The sequence below is a fragment of the Streptopelia decaocto genome (assembly GCF_964273445.1).
Source record: "Streptopelia decaocto genome assembly, chromosome: 6".
NCBI classification, from domain to species: domain Eukaryota; kingdom Metazoa; phylum Chordata; class Aves; order Columbiformes; family Columbidae; genus Streptopelia; species Streptopelia decaocto.
The window spans coordinates 25,166,856-25,186,116 of NC_138660.1; the positions used below are offsets into that span (position 1 = coordinate 25,166,856).

Here is a 19,261-nt window from a genome sequence, read left to right on the forward strand (position 1 = left end):
ATGGCAGCACAGCCTCCTGCCCTATGGAGTGTGCCGTGGCCTTTGGCTGGTGCAGATGCATTCACTGGATGAGCTGGCTCTGCAATAATCTGTAGTCTCCATTGCTAGAAATTTAGTTTTACATCTTCCTCTTTTTGTTGCTGTAAACCCTTACCATCTAACATCAGGAGCATTAGTAATTAAAGGCATGAGTAAAAAAAAATTCCAACCACCTTGCAAGGTTAATGAGACATGACTCTGTAATCTGTTTTTATTGAAAACGTGATTATTTCCTGCTCATGTGGAAACTGCAGAGTCCCGTTCATCTCTGAAGAATCCGTAATGTCTCAGGTGAAAGCATTTAGACTTTTGGATTCCCAAGAGCAGTGCCAAGGATGGAAAAGAATATTTTGTATTAAGTGTGAAGCAAAAGTCACTGATACCATTTTCATAGTCAGCTTTGAGAATGTGACTCCAGGTTACCGATAACATGTCTTCAACAGAGAACTGGTTGCAGAAATCAAGTTTAGTCTTCGCTTTATATTAGCAGATGCTGTGAATGAAATGTTCTTGCTCTGCATAATAGCTGCTAATTTTTGGTTAAATCACAGGACAGGCTGAACTTCCAATTTAACTGATTTTGGCTCCTTTAAGAAGTATTTCTTTCCCTATAGAAAAACTGCCAAGTTGTGAAGTGTGCATATGCTCTGGGGGAACAGAGACATTTCAATCCCTTCACCTATTGATTTCCATTTCTTCGCAGCGCTTGATATTTGACAGGCAAATTAAAGGGGTAAAGATCATCATAGAGTTCACCACCCTCTAGGGCTGAGTCTTGCAAGCCTTAATATTGTCCCTGGCTTAGCAGCTTGCAAAGTTTTAGAAGAGTTAGTCGAACCAGCTTCAATAATTACTGCACCAAATTAGAAACCTTAGCGTCGCTAGGGAGCACGCTCTCCCCAATGGATTGCGAGTGGTTTATTCTTCATTATCATGTTGTCATCCAGCCCCCTCTGCTTGGGGGTTTGTCTGCATTTGCGATAAACTTCTGCTTTCAGGAGCTGTAAGATTTCTCTGGTGGCTGAAACTTGGTATAAAATGCCTCTGCCTGGAGAGCAATTAAGGCAAATACAAAATATGAATAAAACATGCTCTGGTTTCTTTTGATAATGCATAGTGGTGAGGCAAGGGGAGAAGAGCTTATAGGTGCTTGTGACGGTTCTCTGCATAGAAGATAAACCCCCTGCATTTAAAGCATTTAGGTCGTTTGTTCTCAATGGGATTTTTGGAGTATTCTTCACCGGTCATTGCCAAATTTAGTTCTCTGCCCAGTGATATCAACCCATCACTTGTGAGATACTCCCTTCACACAAACATTAACATACTTCTCCACAAGCTAATTTGCGTAGAGTTCAACACGCTGCATGTACGGAGTTAATCCCTTGGTGCAAATAACTATTTTCTGCTGCCTTTGTTGGTCTGGGACGCTGGACCTGCGCTGGTGGTGCCTTTTAGTGAGCTCTCCCTCTTTCCCTGCAGCAGCGGGTTCCTGAACTCCTGCGAGGCCGAGCTGCAGGAGCTGATGAAGCAGATCGACATTATGGTGGCTCAAAAGAAAGCCGAATGGGAAGAGCAGACTCGGGCTTTGGAAGCCTGTCTGAGTGCTCGGGAGAAAGAACTTTCCTCTGCCAAGGCCGCTCTGCAGGAAAAATATAAGGAGGTACCGCCTGGAGTTCACAGTTTTGGGATTGTTGTCAACATGTGTGTTTTATATGTTACAAATACAATGTAAAGACAGAACCTTAATTTCAGAGTTTTGCATAGTTTGGGATATTGTTTCATAATTTTGATTTCTTTTTTTTTAATTAATATTTAAATGCCAGGGCAAAATGAGGAGTTAACTTTAGCAAATAGCTGTGCTCAGCAAAACAGGATCCTGTCTCATAGCTGGAAATCAGGAATAGGATTTCCCAAGGAGCCTGTTGGAACAAGGTGTCTGGTTGATCATTCAGAGCCAAGCGATCAGCTGCCTAAGGGTTACTGGAACTCCACAGCCTGAACGGTCCCGGTTTCTAGAGAGGACCCGGAGCTGTGGCATCTGGATACAACAGTCATTGACAGCCCAGCAACCTGCAGTCATTGGTAGAGAAAAACCACTTAGTGGTGTCAACTACACCAAGATATTGCTGGCAGGTTCTCCAAGGGCTATTTTATGCAGCTCGGGTTTTGTAGCCATCAGTGGAAGGCACAACAAATTTCTGTATTGGTGGAGTAGTACCAGTAGGTGAAGTTTTTGCGTAGGGTGTTGACCATTAACTTTTTCTTGTGCAAATCAATAGATGTATCATTTGTAGAATCAGAGAAAGCCAGCAGGCATTGGAGTGGCTGTGTATTAAGATTTAGCCACACTAACTTTTTCTGGAAGTGTTTGAAATTTGTCCTTATATTTCTAGCTGCTGTGTCCCATCTTTTGGTGGACTGTTTGCTACAAATTGCATCTTGGCAACCCTCTGCAGAAGTTGCTTTGACTTCTTGGGTTGAAAGCCAGCGGATAACTGCATAAGCACTTGGGTTTTTTGGGTGCCTGTACAACTATACTGCAGCTCTTCTTCCATGCTCAAAATTACCCAAGTACTGCTGTAGCTTTTGGTAATTTGGTGCAGAATCTGGTAAAATAAAGAGAAATGTGACAGGCTGTAGCAACAGTGGGTTAAGGACTTGGTAGTTTCTCGTTAATACCATCAGGTGCTGCTTCTGGTCTGCAGGCAAGGTTTGGAATTCGTGTCTTTGTTACAGAGTTGTTAAATCTGGAGTCATGCCACGGGATTTTCATGTGCAAGAGCAGGGACTTTTATCTTATAGGTTGTCATCGTTATTCTCAATTGTGTTTTCTCAAGACACTTTTGAAATATTTCGTACCCCTAAAAGCAAACATCGGTTTCAAAACTGAACTGTATAAACCATGGTTAAAGTCACTACTGGAGTATATTCATGCTTTTGTTCTACTCACACACATTTTCTGCGGCGGTTTCTTCTAAATTTTAAGTTGTTGGCTTGCTGTCCTTTGAACCTGCAGTTAGAAAGGTGGCCACTTTGGCTTGTGGATGGGAAAAAGATGGGGGGAAAAAAGACAAGAATGAGTCACAGGAGTTTTTGAATCAATGTCAGGGAGTCTTCACATGAATTTCAAAGCCCCATTTCTTTTTTTGCCCCCCTCACCTCCATGTGTTGTTCAGAATCAATTCATTTGAGCATAGCAAGATAAAGATGTGCCATCCTTCTCTTGGTGGATAGCTTGAAATCATAATGCACGTTTATGAAGAATTCAGTGAAAATGCCAGATAAAAATAGCCTTTTGACACAAGCCAAAACCACCAGTTTCATCCCCAAAAACAAAAGCCAGCAAGTGGCTCAAAACAAGAAGCAGGGACAGAAACAGTTGACCCCAGCCTAGTAAAGGTTTAGGCCTAGACTTAATCTGATTCATGATGAGTGGCCCCATGGAAACATGCAGTTGTTAACAGAATTAGGGTCGTTTAATAGTCATCTACCTCCTACTATGACAGCATATTATATTGTATTTATGAAATGAAACCTAATCTCAGTACCTTCTGACAATAAAGTCCATTTCTATTGTTTTATGTATTTGCTTTTTAACTCTCAGGTTGGCCTGTTGCGTCACCAGGTAGAAGACATGGAAAAAGCCCAGCAGGACATGGTTAGAGAATATGAACAACAGCTGAAGAAATTTCAAGAGGAGGTGAGCTGCAAAAAGAGAAGATTGGGTTTCAGGTCCTAGTTGATGGGTGAAATACTTTGCATCACTGCTTTTGTTTAAATGCCGTGGTTTTAAAACTTGTCAGTCTTGTAATGTTCTTACAAAACAGAGCGTAGAGTGTACACAGAGTAACATTTTTGGGCTTCATTAGGATTGGTTTCTGACCTTTGGAGGAACTTGGTGACAAACAGAAAACTGTTGTTAGTTCCTGCTCACTGTAAGCCATAAGTTAAATTAATTTGGTGGTCTCTGCTTTGACAGCAGAAGGCATCTGTCTGCATTTAAAACGCGTTACTAGCCAGTATGACTAGCAGCCTTTGTTCACTAGATGTTCCAGTGCAATTGTGGATAAAACCGCAAAGCGAAGCTGAGATGCATTGGCAGATCTGCCTAAACTGTGAAGGCTAAAATACAGTGTGTGTGTGTTGCGGCCAAAATTGCAATGTGTCGATATTTTCCCCACACAAAATTAATGTAGATGACATTAAGCTCCGATATTCTTCAGTCTTTTGTTCTTAGTCTTGTTTTGGGGAGAAATTCTTTTGAGTTTACCACCATTACCAGGAAAACTACAGGTACAGTGTCTGCCTCCCTGAGATTCTTGAAAGAATAAACCTGTAATCTCCTTTTGTATTTTAACTCTGTACATCTGTCCATTCCCTTTGAATGTGCTGAGGTACTTTGCTGACTCGGGGCTCTGGAGAACGTTTTGTGACCAGCGTTTTGCTTCTCATGGTCCTCCCGTTCATCCCTGGGCTCAGATTTCTCTGTCAGTAAAAAGGGAATGCTGATTTCTCTATTCCTGTGGCTGCTTGGAAACTTTCTATTTAATAGTTGAGTTGGAGGCGCTCATCAGATGGAGAATTCTGCGCAAGTCCAAAGTGATTATTTGCGCAGAGGGTCATTGAGATGTCAAGAGTTTTTTCCTCATTCCTGCTTCTGATACAACTGTAGCGTTCTAGCAGTAGGCGTAGGAGTGATATTTTCTGTTGGCATTCTCCACGCGTTGTGAAACAGCACAAAACGAGAGGTGAAGCAGTGTTGATATTGTGTGTAATGGCAATTCGCAAATCTCTAAGCAGAAGAGTTCCAGTTCCCACCTGAGCTTCACAGGTGTATTTTGGTCACGTCCAAAACTGCACCTCTGCGTGGAGCTGGGGGAGAGGGACACCACGCTCTTGCTGCCTTAACATCGACCTGCAAACCTCCACTTTCTCAGTATTTTAGTCATAGTGGTAAGACAGAGGTCTAATTAGAGCTGCTGATGTCACAACTTCAGTGGCATGTCGCTGCTCTTGTATAATGTGGCGTATTTTGCCTTCGCCTGCGGGCTGTGTGGCCTTGGTTGGGGGAATTGTTTGTGTGAAGCTGTTTTGTGTGCTGCCTTTCAAAGCGCCGTTTAATTCCTGCCCTGGGGCCTTGCGCAGTGTTGTCCCTCTCCCTGTGTTCCTCGCAGTTGTCCAGGCTGAGGAGGAGCTATGAGAAGCTGCAGAAGAAACAACTAAGAGAAGCCAGAGGAGAAGCCAACAAGGGACAAGGAGAGGACCAGTTTGAAATAAGCCGCCTGACCAGGAAGCTGGAGGTATGGAGTGAAAAAACATGCTAGTCCGAGTTTGTATGTATTAACTGACTTTTGGGATGACTTCCTACATTGAGGCTGCTGAGTTCACAGGATAAACTACACTGCTGTTCTTAGACTGAATAAAAGGAAGAAGGTGGTGCGAGGGTTATTTAATTATGTGAGTGGAATGAATTGCAGTGTGGTGAGGCTGTCATCTCACTTCTTTGAGGAAGAGAGAGCCTACATGTCAAATAACTTCTCAACCCTGTCTCATCTTTTAATCTTTCTGCTGTGCTGAGCTCAACCACACTCAATTTTCTTCTGCTGTACCCCGAAGATGTGGCTAACAAACACATCTGACTGATGCAGTGTCCAATTTCTGAAGCAGACATTAGCATTAAAATTCTGTAGTTCATACTTGCCATCTTAGCACTTCCAATAGCAACCTGATTTGGAAGCTAAAGCCAGTCTGAATTGTCAAGCCTCTGACAGCAAATCCATGCAACTAGCCATGAATCTGTTAGCACTTAACATTTCTAAACAGCAATAATTGACACTGACGTTTTAACTCGGGAGGGGAAGAAATACAGCGAGCACAGTATGTGAGGGGTTTTGTACCGCTGGGCTGGTGCATCAAACGGCTGGCTAATGGTTTCCCTGCTGCGGGGAAAGGTGTGTGAGGATGCGGTGCATAGAGAAAGAAAACGTGGAGGGCAACTAGAAGGGGGCTCTTGTCAGCTGTGTGGACATAGTGCTCCGAGCCACCCCTGCTGTCCTTGCAGGAGTTTCGTCAAAAATCACTTGACTGGGAGAAGCAGCGGTTGCTGTACCAGCAGCAGGTGGCATCGCTGGAAGCGCAGAGGAAGGCCCTGGCTGAGCAGTCTGAGCTCATTCAGGTACAATTAACATGCGCTGCAAGGGTTTTTTTGTTGTTTTGTTTGTGGCAGCAGGTGGGAGGGGAGGCAGAGACTGATGAAATCATTCAGGCTCGCATCCAGTTGAGGTTGCCATTGAAATGACTTTTAATGTCCTGGTGGAATAAGGTTTACTGGTATGGAAAAAAAGATCTGGAGTCTGTCAGCAGAGGTTAGATAAACCTTGTGCAGCTCTCCCTGCCACCCCTCCAATTAGTAGGGAAGACAGTAGGATGAAGCTTTCCCTCAGAGGCACACACCACAGCATATTACACTTTAAAATACCTGTTACATCACGTCCAGCTCACAGCTGCCAGGAGCTACATATGTACCTGGTGGGTCCAGCTCAGAGGATGATGCTGGGAAATAGTCTTCCCCTAGGACAGAACTTCAACAAAGTACTGAAGTAACAGCAGTTTTCAGCCTCCTCTTCTTTTATTTTTTAAAGTCTCTTCAAGGTAAGAAGTGGTGGGGCTGCTGTTCCTGAAAAACCAATTGTTAGTGGTGCTGCGGCAGAGCGAGATGGATTGACCTCGAGCGCAGCTGTGAAGTCACACTGACACAATCACCGCAGACACTGATGAGAAGCTCTTGCTGGGGGCTTTGCGCTTAATGGGCTCCTGAGTTGCTCTTGAGTGGAAGCTCCTGCGAGGAGGCAGGTTGTGATGACAGGATTGAAGCTGGTTCTGACAGGGGCTTTGTGAGAGGCTGACATTGGCAGAGCTGCAAATGCAGGGAGAGTGGCTGAGCAGAAGGTCTTGCTGCTCCGCTGTCTTTGTACCGTTGATAGCTCAATTGTCTGGGAGCAGCTGTGTCCTTGGAGTGCTGGCTGCAACACTGGGGCGCAGAGGAACTCTTCTGACTGGGCAGCAGAAACACAGAAATCTGGGCAGATTTTTCCTAAGCGATGTAGATGACTTAGGTGCTGTGAATGCACTGCCCGAATCCTCAATGTCTTTGAAAAGCCTGACACGAAAGTGCTATTTCTTTTGCCCTTGTTTCTGTGCGTTTTGGATGCTTGGTGTTTTTCTGGCACAAGGTCAGGCTGAGATCTATGACCACAGGGTACTTCCCCATCTCTTCTTTGAGGTGCCTTCCCCTCCTGTGCTTCAGAACAGCTCAGGGCGGCCCAGCATTCTTACCCAGGGACGAGCACCTTCCCTTAAAACCTGCAGCCTTTAAAGTCCTCAGGTGAAACTTGGACTTCTGGACTGTCCTGCGTGTTCTGTGGCTGGAAACGAGAGATAGCTTAAATGTTTTCTTAATGCAGCAATAAATATTCTGTAGTCTGGTACTCCGGTCTCTTGGGTGCAGAGAGGCTGGACCTTAAACTCGTGCCTCTCCTGATTACGTTTTCTGTTGTGACTATTCAAATAATGAAACGGCTGTAATCAAAATTATACCGTAGTCTTCCAAATGCATGGTTCCCATAGTTTTCTCAGTTATGAGTTATTATGTGTCAGGCAGTAAATCAAGGCATGTGGTGATTCTGAAGCTGGCAGGAATTGCTACTCTTAGAAACTGGACGTAAAGGACTACTCAGATAGTTTGTTTCAGCTCTTAAAAGTTAGGAGGTACTACACAAAAAGGGACTATAAGTAGTAAATATTCTTGGAAGCTTATATGAGAGCTGGCTTGTTAAATTTCACCAGCTAGCTGTGTGGAAAGAAATGCTGTGAAATAAAGTATTGTGCCTATAAATAATAGAGCAGGTATTGTTTGCTAGTCATATGTTCCTTATAGCTTTTTTGTCTGCCATTAGAAAAATGAAATATTCAAAGTGAGCATTCTTGCAGGTTGATAAAACCAAATATTTACTGCCTAAAGCAAAACATAATTGAGAGTTACACCTAGTTTGGGTTTTGATCTTTTTGGTGCTTGTCTTTTTTCCATTGTGCAGCAAGAGCTGTTTTCTGTCCTGGTGTGGAATTAGTGAGTGGGTAATCTCTAGCTTGTGCATGGTATCTGCAAACCTCCTTACATGCATTTCTCCTGATCTAGCCTTAGCTCAATGAGCAAAAATCAGTAGGCAGCTTTGTTCTTAGACAGTTCATGCTCAGACAACCTGAGGGATTTGAGATCCTCTTTTCCAAGATTCACTTTGAACACCTTTTGGAACTTGTTACACAAAGAAATCAGTTGTGGTTTTGAATGTAGTTTTGATCTCCCGTGTTTTTTCTAATTTAGCTTTAACGCAAACCAATTGGTCTCAGCAGACTCAGCTTGCCAATCGGAAGCAGATCCTGGAGTCGGTGGAGCTGGCGAGCCGCTCGGAAATCCAGCACTTAACCAGCAAACTGGAGAGGGCCAATGATGCTATCTGTGCCAATGAGCTGGAGCTGGAGAGGCTCAACATGAGAGTGGACGACCTGACGGAGCACAATCAGATGATTCTGGAAGATCAGCAAAGAGCTCAAGAAGAGTTAAGGGAATCCAAGAAAATGCTAGAGGTCAGCGGAGGAACTGGTAGCAAACTGAATATAAAGCGGTGCGTGGGAGAAGGAGCAGGAGGGCTCTTCATCCCAGAGCTTCTATCTCTTTTTAGAGCCTTTGTGAAGTTCCTCAAAGCTGGTTTGGTACCTAGGTGCTGCTCTGCAGTGTTTCCAAGGGTTCTTTAATAATCCAGTCCTTGCATTAGAGGTTCTCCTGCCCCTCTACTCTGCCCTGGGGAGACCACACCTGGAATATTGTGTCCAGTTGTGGCCCCTCAGTTCCAGCAGGACAGGGAACTGCTGGAGAGAGTCCAGCGCAGCCACCAAGATGCTGAAGGGAGTGGAGCATCTCCCGTGTGAGGAAAGGCTGAGGGAGCTGGGACTCTGGAGCTGGACAAGAGGAGACTGAGGGGGGACTCATTCCTGGGGATCAATATGGAAAGGGGGAGTGTCAGGAGGATGGAGCCAGGCTCTTCTGGGTGACAACCAGTGACAGGACAAGGGGCAATGGGTGCAAACTGGAGCACAGGAGGTTCCGCTTAAATTTGAGAAGAAACTTGTTCCTGGTGAGGGTGGCAGAGTCTGGCCCAGGCAGGTTGTGGAGTCTCCTTCTCTGCAGACATTCCAACCCGCCTGGATACCTTCCTGTGTAACCTCATCTGGGTGTTCCTGCTCCATGGGGGGATTGCACTGGATGAGCTTTCCAGGTCCCTTCCAGCCCCTGACATTCTGGGATTCCAACAAACTGGTTTGGTCCATCTTGCAGCAGTCATTCCTTCTCCCTCCCGTGCAGGTGCTACAGGATGAGAAGATGGAACTTCGAGCCACCTTGCAGTCTCAGGAAGATTTCATTGACAGCTCCAGGCTGCACCAGGAACAGCTCCAGAAAGAGCTGGCGCGGGTGACGGAAACTCTTCGCACAAAAGAACTGCTCGTCAGGTAGCACCTGTGCCTCGCTGCTCCTCCTGCCCTTCAATCCAGATCTGTGTTCCAGGTTTGCACACTGAGGATGGTAAAAGCATTTCCATACAGCTGGATCTGTGCCGGTTGGTATATAGAGTTGTGGTTGCTCACAGGTGCTGTGCAGCATTTGCCAAATTGCATTCCTTCTGAATTGAACTGATTCTCTCGGTCAAGAGTGAGGCAGGAATTAGCTTTCTCCTTAGCTAGGGTTCTGGAAGCAGCACAGGGCTTTTGAGCTTTTTTTCCTCAGGCATTTTCAGGATGTGATAATGTGCTTATTCATGTAGGTGGAAGTTCTCACTGATTTAATGGTGTCACATTAGGGTCTTGTTGAGGTAACTGCGTATGTGACAAAATCACCTTGGCCCTCCCCTTCTGTATTGGCGACACGCAAAAGCTCTAAGTTCTGATGGCCGTATCAAAAGGTTTTGCTGTATGTTACCCAACAATTGCACTGTTTCCGCGAGCTGGATGTCTAATGGCAGAGAGGCTGTCTGGACCAGGGAGGCCAACATCAGCATAAAATGAAGTCTTTTTCAACCAGCCTGAACTCAGACAAAGGGCCATCATCCAGCTGACATGTTTGCATATTCACAGTGCACACCGGTGTCACCTGATGTTGCTTTTCATGTATTTTTCAGAGAAATCCAAGAAAATGGGGGTTATGTTCCCTGTATTAGTGAACTTGGGCATGACATTTTTGTGCAGAAATTAAGGATCATGTTTCTGCTTAGGGCTCTGGAGGAACGCTTGCAGGAGAAGCAACTATCTTCTCCAGGGCTGGAGCTGGAGCATCTGCTACTGCAGCTGGATGTTGCCCAGGAGAAAGAACAGCACTTACAGGCAGAGGTGACTCAGCTCGAGAACAGGTACCCAACTGCTTGCTGCCTCTGCATGTGCGATGAAACTCAAATAGTAATATAATACCTAATATATTGTATTCATCGTTAACCAGTCCCGCTGATTTTTGTTGGCTTATTTTAAATATCAAAGGGCTGCAGAAATCAAACGCTATTCATTTTGGAGTTTAATAGTGAGACTGCGTTGCTAATTGGCTGCTCTTCACTGCACGCTGTGGGTGTATTCGATGTTTTAGCTTGTTTAGGCCTTGCACCTTCCGTGGTAATAGGTTAAGGAGTCTTTGTTACTCAGCTGGTAAGAACCAGCTCTAGATCTCACTGTGAAATAAGAATTATAAACAAGTCTTCCTCTCTGAGTTTGTGGTTTTCAGGCTAATGTTTGCATGGGAAGTTTGTCTTCTTACTATGGTAAAGAAACAAACAAGAAACAGGTATTATCTGTTAGATCAGCTTCCTGATCTCTTTTGAAATTATTTCGGTAAACAAAACGGAAGGTTTGGTAAGGAACTTCTGTGTGAAGAGCCCGGTTTCTGTTATGACGGACATAGGAGATCAAAGTTTCTCTCCCCATGTCCTCCTCCGTGGGGTATTCTAATCTCTAGTTTTACATTTGGCACCCAGCCTGGTGTCTTCAAATGCGAGGTGTGTGCAGCTGAGCGAGGAGCTGGATGAGAGTATCAAAGAGCTGCAGTCCATGGAGGAGCACCATACTGAGTCAAAGGCAGAGATTAAAAAGGTAACGTCGCTTTGTTCCGGGAGGGTGGGAGAGGCACTTTTGGAGCCGCCGTTCCCACGCGGATCGTGTGCCCGACGCACGGTTAGCAAAGCTGCGAACGGCATCAAAGGCGGGAGCGGCGTGGGGGCAGCGGATCTGACAAAGGAGGCGGCGAGAGGATGGGTTTGCAGGTGTCGGTTTGCTTTGTGCGCCTCTCTTAGGCCTGGGTTGTGCTGTAATACGCCCTATCACACTTGAGACGGGGCTTCAAATGCGTTCCAGTCCGTATGTGAATAAGGGAGTTTGTTTCAGTTTCGATAGGCAGAGGTGAACTGGGGTCTGGAAGAAATGGGGCAGCTCATCTGCCATGAGAACCTCAGCCCAGTGCTCCGTGCACCCGAAGCCTCCAAAAGGCTTGACTTTTAATAATGGTCTGGATCAGTGGGTGTGAGAGCTTGCACTGCTGCATGGTTAGACCAGAAACCTTATTGGACTTGAGTGTAAAACCTCACTTTGTGAAAATCATTCATCCCTTATTCTGAATGTACAGAGGTGCGGATCTTTCTGGAGCTGCGTGCTCAGTTACGCATTTAAACAGCCACGGAATAAATGAATCTCCTACAGGCTGCTGGGGAGGAAAGAGAGATTTATTATGGTTGTTTCTATTTTATATACTTGGGAGGCATTGAGGTGACATGGAGATAAATCACTGTATGTATAGTATTTACATGGCTAGGCAGAGATCATCCAGTTCAATTTTCTAAAATGCTTGTAATTCTCAGAAAAATCCTGGAGGTTTGGGTGGCTAATATTTCTGGCTAATGGAGTGGAATACTAGGGCAGAAATTATGCTATGTTGTTGTTCTATTATGTCGCTGAGTAAATATAATACGGCATGCCTACTAGAATATTGTATGCAATTCAGGTCTATCATCTCAAAAAGGGTTGAATAAAACAAGATAAGGTATGGGAAAAAGATGACCAAAAGGATGGAGTGGTTTTTTAATACAAGGAACAGCTGAATGGAATAGGACTTACCAAACTGGGAAAGAGATAAATGAGATTGCATGTACTAAAAATAAAATCATGCCTGTCATGTGGAAAGTAAATAGAGAATGATTATTCTCTCATAATGCAGGGACTAGTGGTCGTCAAATGGAGTAAGGAAAACAAAGAGGTATATTTTTACCCTGTGCATAGCTAGCTTGTGGAAGTCTGCCATGGGTAGCTTTGGTTGCTTCAAGCTAATATTGATTCAGAAGACTTAGGACAAATTAGTGGAAGAAAAGTCTGGCTGGAGCTATTTAAAGATACCATCTCTGCCTCGGGAACGCAGAGTGGGACATGGCAAGGTTATATTATGGAAGTGTTCCTGTGCCTGCCCAGCGATGGTAAACCCTTCGGTGTCTGTCTTCTGTTGGCCACAGAAGTAGGATACTGAGTTAAAGCGACTGGGATTTGACCGATTATGGGTCTTCTTGTGTCTTCCCGCAGCTGAAAGAGCAGCTCTCTCAAGCTGAACGGACGCACAGCAGTGAGCTAGAAGGGATGAAGAGGGAAATCTCCAGGCTGACACAAGAGTTACACCAGCGGGACATCACCATTGCGTCTGCCAGTGGCTCCACGTCAGACCTAGAACAACGGCTGAGGACAGAGATCGAAAGAGCAGAGAGGAAAGCTGTGGAGCACAGGGTAAAAAAGGCAGAAGACTCTTATGCTCTCTCTTTAAGGGATCCGAGGGCTTCAATTACCACCCTAGTTTTTAGCTACGTTAATAGATTCCTTCTCTCTTCAACCTTTGAACAAAGACTTGAGACCCTTCTGATGAAATCTCCTAATTTATGGTGTTCACTGAATCTGTCTTGCTGCTGCTTTTCCAACCTATAACGGGCAGTCCCACAGAATTCTTTGAGATCTCTCATGCTGACGAGGCCTGGATGGTGACATCTTTGAAAACTGAAGTAAATGACTGTGCATGGTTATTTATATGGTCTTTTGTATAAGTTCCATGCAGAATTAACAGCCCTAACCTTGCTTTGTACTCGAATTGAGGGTGGGAAATGCCCGTAGGGTTTTCTGAGCATGTGTTGCATTGTGTTCTTTTTTCTGAGCTTCTTGTTTGTCTCCTCAGGTGATTCTAGTCCAGCTGGAAACCTTGAGGATGGAAAACCGCCATCTCTCCGAGATGCTGCAGAAGACGGAGTGCGGTGTGCTGGAGGTGTGTGGGAGGGAACAGAGACGGGGAGGGGCGGACGCTGCGTGTCCCCTCCCTGGGAACAGCAGGAGTCTTTGCACAGGCCTCTCAAAATGCTTGGCAGAGCTTGGTGAACTTAAAACCCAAGTAAAAGGGGCAAGTTGTGAGGAAATAAAGCCCAGAAATACTGAGTTCACTCATGGAGAACTGTAGAAACAGAGCCCTCATCTCAGTTTCTTCTCCATGGGGTCTTGCCCATGGTTTTTAGTACATTTTGTTACGTCTTCATTTTATGCTGGTTTACCTTAAACCGCTGATTCTAAATCTCTGTCCTTTTGACCTGTCTCAGAGCTGCAACTACTTCAGTCCTTGCGATTCCTGGGGTGAGAGCAGGAATCATGGAAGCATGGAAAAGGTGCAGGCTTAGCAGGAATACAACCCCAAATGTGGTTCATTTTAGTGCCATTTCAGGAAGATACGGCTAGTTTGCAGGTTCTGTCTCACACAGACCACAGCGGAGACTTCACAGGGGCAAGGTCTGAATTCGGGCAGTGGAAAACCTAAAGGGAATATATCCTCAGAGCTTTTATCATATCTGATCTGTGGGAAGGAAATAGTCCGCTCCTAATATTAGTTTGGGGTGATTGTCAAATGCGCCAATCTCTTGGGAAACTGTTGAGCAGGAGTTTGTGGCTGGTGAGGTGGAGAAAACACAAAGCTTTTTGGGGGGCTGATTTGAGACTGAAATGACCTAAGGCTCTTTCTGCTTGAAGTGCTTGCTGGGCTTTTGCCTGCCTGACTTAATAGCACTTGATAACAAAGTGGAAAGAAAGAAAGAAAGAAAGGAACCTGTTTGTGATGCTGTTTGGTTTTGTTTCATTTTTAAATCCCCCAACAGCCCTGTGGCACAGGAGCTACTGATCTTGGCCAGGTTCTTCTAATCCACATTTGGAAAGCCGTTAGATACAGCAGTGATGAGAATGAATTAGGCATCTAAATGTAATAGAGTTGGCAAAAAGAAAGCGGGAATGTCACAGGAGTAGAAACAATGGAAGCTGAGCTAGTCTGGGTCTATATTTTCTTGTTTTCAAAAGGATCCAGTGGTGAGAGAGACAAGCACAGCTTGTCTGGATGCAGACACAATAAGGCATATATAATTCATTTATGAAAGCCTTGAAAATTTTACGAGTCAAAATTGCAATTAGAGGATGTGCTTTAAGGAGTAGCCTTGACTATGGCCTCTTGCAAATTGGAAGTTTTAACTTCAGCTCTTCTCTGTCTCTTAGGGAAAAGGTGTCACCCTCAGGGCGCTGAGCGAAGACTACGCTGCTGAACTAAGTAAATTAACATGTGAGAACCAGCAGTTGCGGAAGGATCTGGCAGAGGCCAGGGCAAAGCTGGAGCTCGCTCGGCAGGCGTGCCAGGATGAACCCGAGGGCAGCGCTCAGCAGACGCGAGACCAAGAGCCCGAGGCCAGGGACGCGCAGGCCAGGTGGGTGTGCGTGACCCCGAGGATGCTGCTACTGTAATACATATGAGAACAGGCGGCGTGAGGATGTGCGGGTTTTTAATGCCGTGCCTTATGTACAGTATCATCTCCAGCACGTAATACATATGGGAGAACACAGGGACTGTTTTGGAATCTGACTTTGAGTAGCGCAATAGCTTTTAGTCCCAGCTGGCCTGTGTTCTGCAAAACCAGCTAGTATTTGACTGTCTTTTTGACTGCCTTTGCCTTTTCCTTAGGTTGAGAAGCAGTACGTGCTCCTTTTGGTGAAGGGATTAGATTTGGCCCAGGTGGCTGTGCGTGTTTCTTCTGCAGTCCTGTGGTGTGCAGACTGTAGTTTTTGGTATCTGCAATGGCAGAAGAGCGAGAGAGCGTTCCCTGGAGATACTGGATGTGCATCTAGAAGTGCTATGGAACACGAGCCGGTTGGGATTGCCAGGGCTATTAGCAATCTGTGCGTGAATTGTTATCCCTGCGCAGGTTTTTGCTAAAGTTCAGCTGCTAAGAGGCAAACTGTCAAACGGTGATGTGTTCAAACCTGCCTTCCAGAACAACTCGGGAAGCACAGCACAAACACGATGAACAAGCAGAGAAGGTACACCACGAGCCTGACGAGACCGCTCAGCGTCATGAAGGGGAGTCCCAGAGGCGAGGGGCGGCTGAAACGGGAGCTGTGACCCCCAAGACGGGTGAACTGCCCACCCAGGCCAGCGGCAGGAACTGCCTGGAGCCATTTGCTTTGAGCGCCTTGGTGGAAACAGATTCTTTGCTCCATGGGCTGGATGGAAATGACGATTTTGCAGATGAAGCATCTGGATCAAATCATCAGAGAGAATCTGTGCCTTTGGTAAGCAGTTGTATAGAAACCGGTGGCTGTTCAACAGCTGAGGATGTAGCTGGGTTATCACCTGGCACCAGGAGCCAGATTTTGGAATGTATGATGTGGCTGCATGGTGTATGTGACTCTGTAAGCACACATCAAATGTTAAATAGGGAGGAAAAACCACTGCTGGGTGGTTGGTACATGCACAGGGGGAGCCGTGTGGTTATTCTTCAGAGCTCCCTGGGGAAGGGATTTGTATTTGGTACATTTGCTACGCTCACGCTTCTCTCCATACTGATGCTGTACATCAGGGTGTGCCATGACTCCTCACATCGCTTCAGAATTCTCCTTCAGCTTTTGGCTTTTTATTTTGTGGGCAACCCAGAGAAGTCTCTAAGGCTGATGCACAGATAACTGGAGGCTTGTCAGGTCTGTAGATCTTGACGAGGTTTACTACCAGGAATAGGGCTTGATTGTTTCCAGACTAAAGTAGCTTGTGCACATGTCCAGAAAAAGAAATATTGGGAGCTTAGGGAACTGCAATATTCTAAATGGAAACTCTTCAGGTTGCAGGATTGGAACTGAAGTGCGAACAGTTCCACTCTGGGGTCCGAGAAGGTCTAGGGCTTGGTGTTTAGCAGAAGAGAATGTGCTGCTTTTTGTTCCGAGAGGTAGAAATAAGGTTTATAAGGAAATGCAAATATTCTTCTGGTGTTGGCTAGGACTGCCTGCTTGTGGTCAGGCTCCAGTGTCTTTAAATCAGCTCCTTTAATATTAATAGAGGAGAATTCTCAGTAAGCAATAGTGGGGTGGGAGTGACTTGCTTGTTATCTGCAGCCTTTTTGCTGCTTCCCTGTGTTCCTGGCTGTTGGTAAAAGGCCAGAAAACTGTGAGCCTCCAGGGTCTGGAAATAACCAGTTACGTTCTCTTGCCAAGACACCGAGGCAAGTTTTCTGTAATGGAAAGCAGCCCCTTAGTAACTTTACAGGTCACTCACTAGCCTCTGTGCAGGAAGCTTCTCTTCATCAACTCATAAATGAAGCTTAGTTTACAATGTTAGTTTTCCAAGTTAAGAATAGTTCTTGACTGTAAAGGAAAGAATTCGGGATGGTTTCCTGACCGTTACCAGGTGAACTGGTGTTCAGTGGGCTGCCACGGGAGTTGGGTCTGTACGGGAACCTGTTATTTGCACATGCCTTATCACCCCTAAGTAAACTGTCGGTTCCTTTTGATACCTCTGGGGTCGGTGTTCCACCTGTGACATGCAGCAGTTCTATGGCAGGTGGAGAGCTTGTTTCTGTTCAGCTCTATCCCCCAGCACTTTAGAGAGGAGAACTGCTGGAATGGAGAAGTTGTGTGTGTTGAGGTACTGATTTTCCTCCCTGCAGTTTTGGCCAAGGTTTGGGACGCTTAGACAGTTGGGAAGGACATTTATTTACCTGTGATACAAGCATGAGACCTGAGTGGTTAGTCTGCCCAATAACATAGACATGACACAAGAGCGTATTTATTTGGGTAGTTTGTGGATCAGCAGTATTTCTGGCTGAAACTTAGAATGAAAGAACACTTGCTATCCCTTTGTTTCCCCGTAGTGTCCCCTGCCTACAGCTTCAGTTGGATCGATAGCTGCAAGATACCTGGAGGAGGAAGAACTGAGGTCCCAGCACATCCTGGAGAGCCTGAACGCTCACATTGAGGAGCTGAAAAAAGAGAGCGAAAAGATTGTGAGGCAATTTGGACACCAGGAGTAATATTTCGTAGGGAATTTGAATGCTGGTTTACGTACATGGTTCCAAACTGTGACTGCGGAGGTGCCTATGAACCAGTTGCCGTGGGAGCTTGAGAGGCCCCGTCTCACACTTTGTGCTGAATCCACAGGATGGATATTGAGGAAAAGAAACTCCTCTCTACATGTTTGATCTGACAGAGGGTATCACGCTACGAGTACTGTAGTCAGCATGCTGTAGGTCAGAAAGCTGCGTCAGAGGTATGTGTGCACTCACTCACGGAGAGAGGGTGGTGTTTTTTAGAAACAAACCATTTGCTAATTTTAATGTAAAGGATTTTAAGTATATTTTATACGTGTATAAGCATTGAAATAAAACAGAATGGAGAACTGCTTCTTTTCTTGTTCTTACAAATATGCAGAGTAAATCTCTTGTGACTTATCTTGCCTTCTTATCAGGAACTTTGATCAACACCTTTTCCCTCCTTTCCCTCCCAGAGTCGCTATGTTCTTCAAGGAACAAGGAAAAGAATTCCTCTTTCCTTTAGGCTACCTGTAGTTTCACCAGTTCATTTCCCCTTAGTGGAATTTCTTAATATTTCCTGGTTCATGCAACTTCTGCCCTTTACTGTTTGTGTAGCACCTGATGTCTTTATCTTGCCTTGCACCTTGTTTGAAGTACTGCAGAATAGCTGAGGAATGAATGGCTGAATTCCGATTGTGGTCCCCACTCTCCTAAAAGAAAGGAGAGCAGTTATGAATGGCAGGAGAACCCACAAACAGATGAGATTTGTCTGTACAGCAGAAAAAATTGCAACTGCTGTGTAAACCTCTTTGTCACACCATAAAATGGGACTGCACTTGGTCAAGCAATTCTGCATTCCAAAGTTCAAAAGCGTTTGAATCAGCAAGTCCTTTTATTTGGGCTTTCTTTTGGAGTCCTTTGAACACGGATGAAGCCTTCACGTCCATTCTGGATTCCCATTGCACAGTCTTCGTACCGAGGTGTTTCTCTGCCCACAGCTGGGGATGAGCTGTGGTCGTGCACAGGGTCAACACTGGCCTTGGTTCCTGTGCAGAGCTGCCCACGCACAAGCATGTTTGGAACATCCACCTTAACCAGCCGGATCTCAAGTAAGGGCTTGTTGGTCACGGGGCATTTGGACAAAATCTGAATGGCAAAATAGAATAAACTGTTGTTTCCTCTTTCCAGTTGAACCTATGGATCTGCCAGAACTCTTACGGGTTCCTCGTGTTCTCAGTGGTGACGGCGATACCATTTTTAAATACCTTAAAACCATGTTACATTTCCTAAACATTTGTTAAGTTACTGAGTGTTGCATCATGCGCCAAGTGTTTTCAGAAGTTTAGAAGACATTTTGGCTCATTAGTGATGTTTGCTTCCATATCCCTTTCCTTTAGAGATACTTGGCAGTTCATCTTCATGTTGGCAGAGTGAAGAGTGAAACTGAAGATGATCCATTTGTTTAATTAGCAGCTATAATCCTACAGTATTTATCAATCGCTAATACACTTAATAAGCAACTTTGTGCAGTGAGCAGGCTGTAAGAATCTGATCTAAGTGAACTAAAGAGTGGAAGTTGCAACAGGGGAACTGCTGAATTGCTTCTCTCTGCTGGTGCCTGTGCTCTGTGTTTCCCCACCACCTCTTTGCAGATACGCGGTGCCGTTGACTCTCGTATGGCTGCTGGTTCTGGAGTTGCTGTGCATGGACAACAGAAGGACAGAGGTTGAACAAAGTTGATGAGTTGAACATCATCACTGCATCATTTTTAAGCGTGTGCCTTT

General features: G+C 45.3%; 1 protein-coding gene across 5 annotated transcripts in view; it reads left to right on the forward strand.

Moving 5' to 3' along the window:
• CEP63 (centrosomal protein 63) overlaps positions 1-17,845 on the forward strand; it is a 20,264-nt gene extending 2,419 nt beyond the window's left edge. The window contains exons 3-15 of one of the 5 annotated variants that reach the window (XM_082056052.1): positions 1,519-1,699; positions 3,644-3,739; positions 5,214-5,339; positions 6,101-6,214; positions 8,446-8,682; positions 9,458-9,603; positions 10,362-10,496; positions 11,109-11,223; positions 12,697-12,894; positions 13,334-13,420; positions 14,683-14,888; positions 15,453-15,750; positions 17,319-17,845. In XM_082056052.1, the coding sequence (XP_081912178.1) occupies positions 1,519-1,699; positions 3,644-3,739; positions 5,214-5,339; positions 6,101-6,214; positions 8,446-8,682; positions 9,458-9,603; positions 10,362-10,496; positions 11,109-11,223; positions 12,697-12,894; positions 13,334-13,420; positions 14,683-14,888; positions 15,453-15,750; positions 17,319-17,477 (2,098 nt within the window). In that variant the 3' untranslated portion in view covers positions 17,478-17,845. The remainder of the gene's footprint in view (positions 1-1,518; positions 1,700-3,643; positions 3,740-5,213; positions 5,340-6,100; positions 6,215-8,445; positions 8,683-9,457; positions 9,604-10,361; positions 10,497-11,108; positions 11,224-12,696; positions 12,895-13,333; positions 13,421-14,682; positions 14,889-15,452; positions 15,751-17,318) is intronic. The other 4 variants (XM_082056053.1, XM_082056054.1, XM_082056055.1 and 1 more) reach the window with 4 other exon arrangements.
• Positions 17,846-19,261: the final 1,416 nt, after the last annotated feature.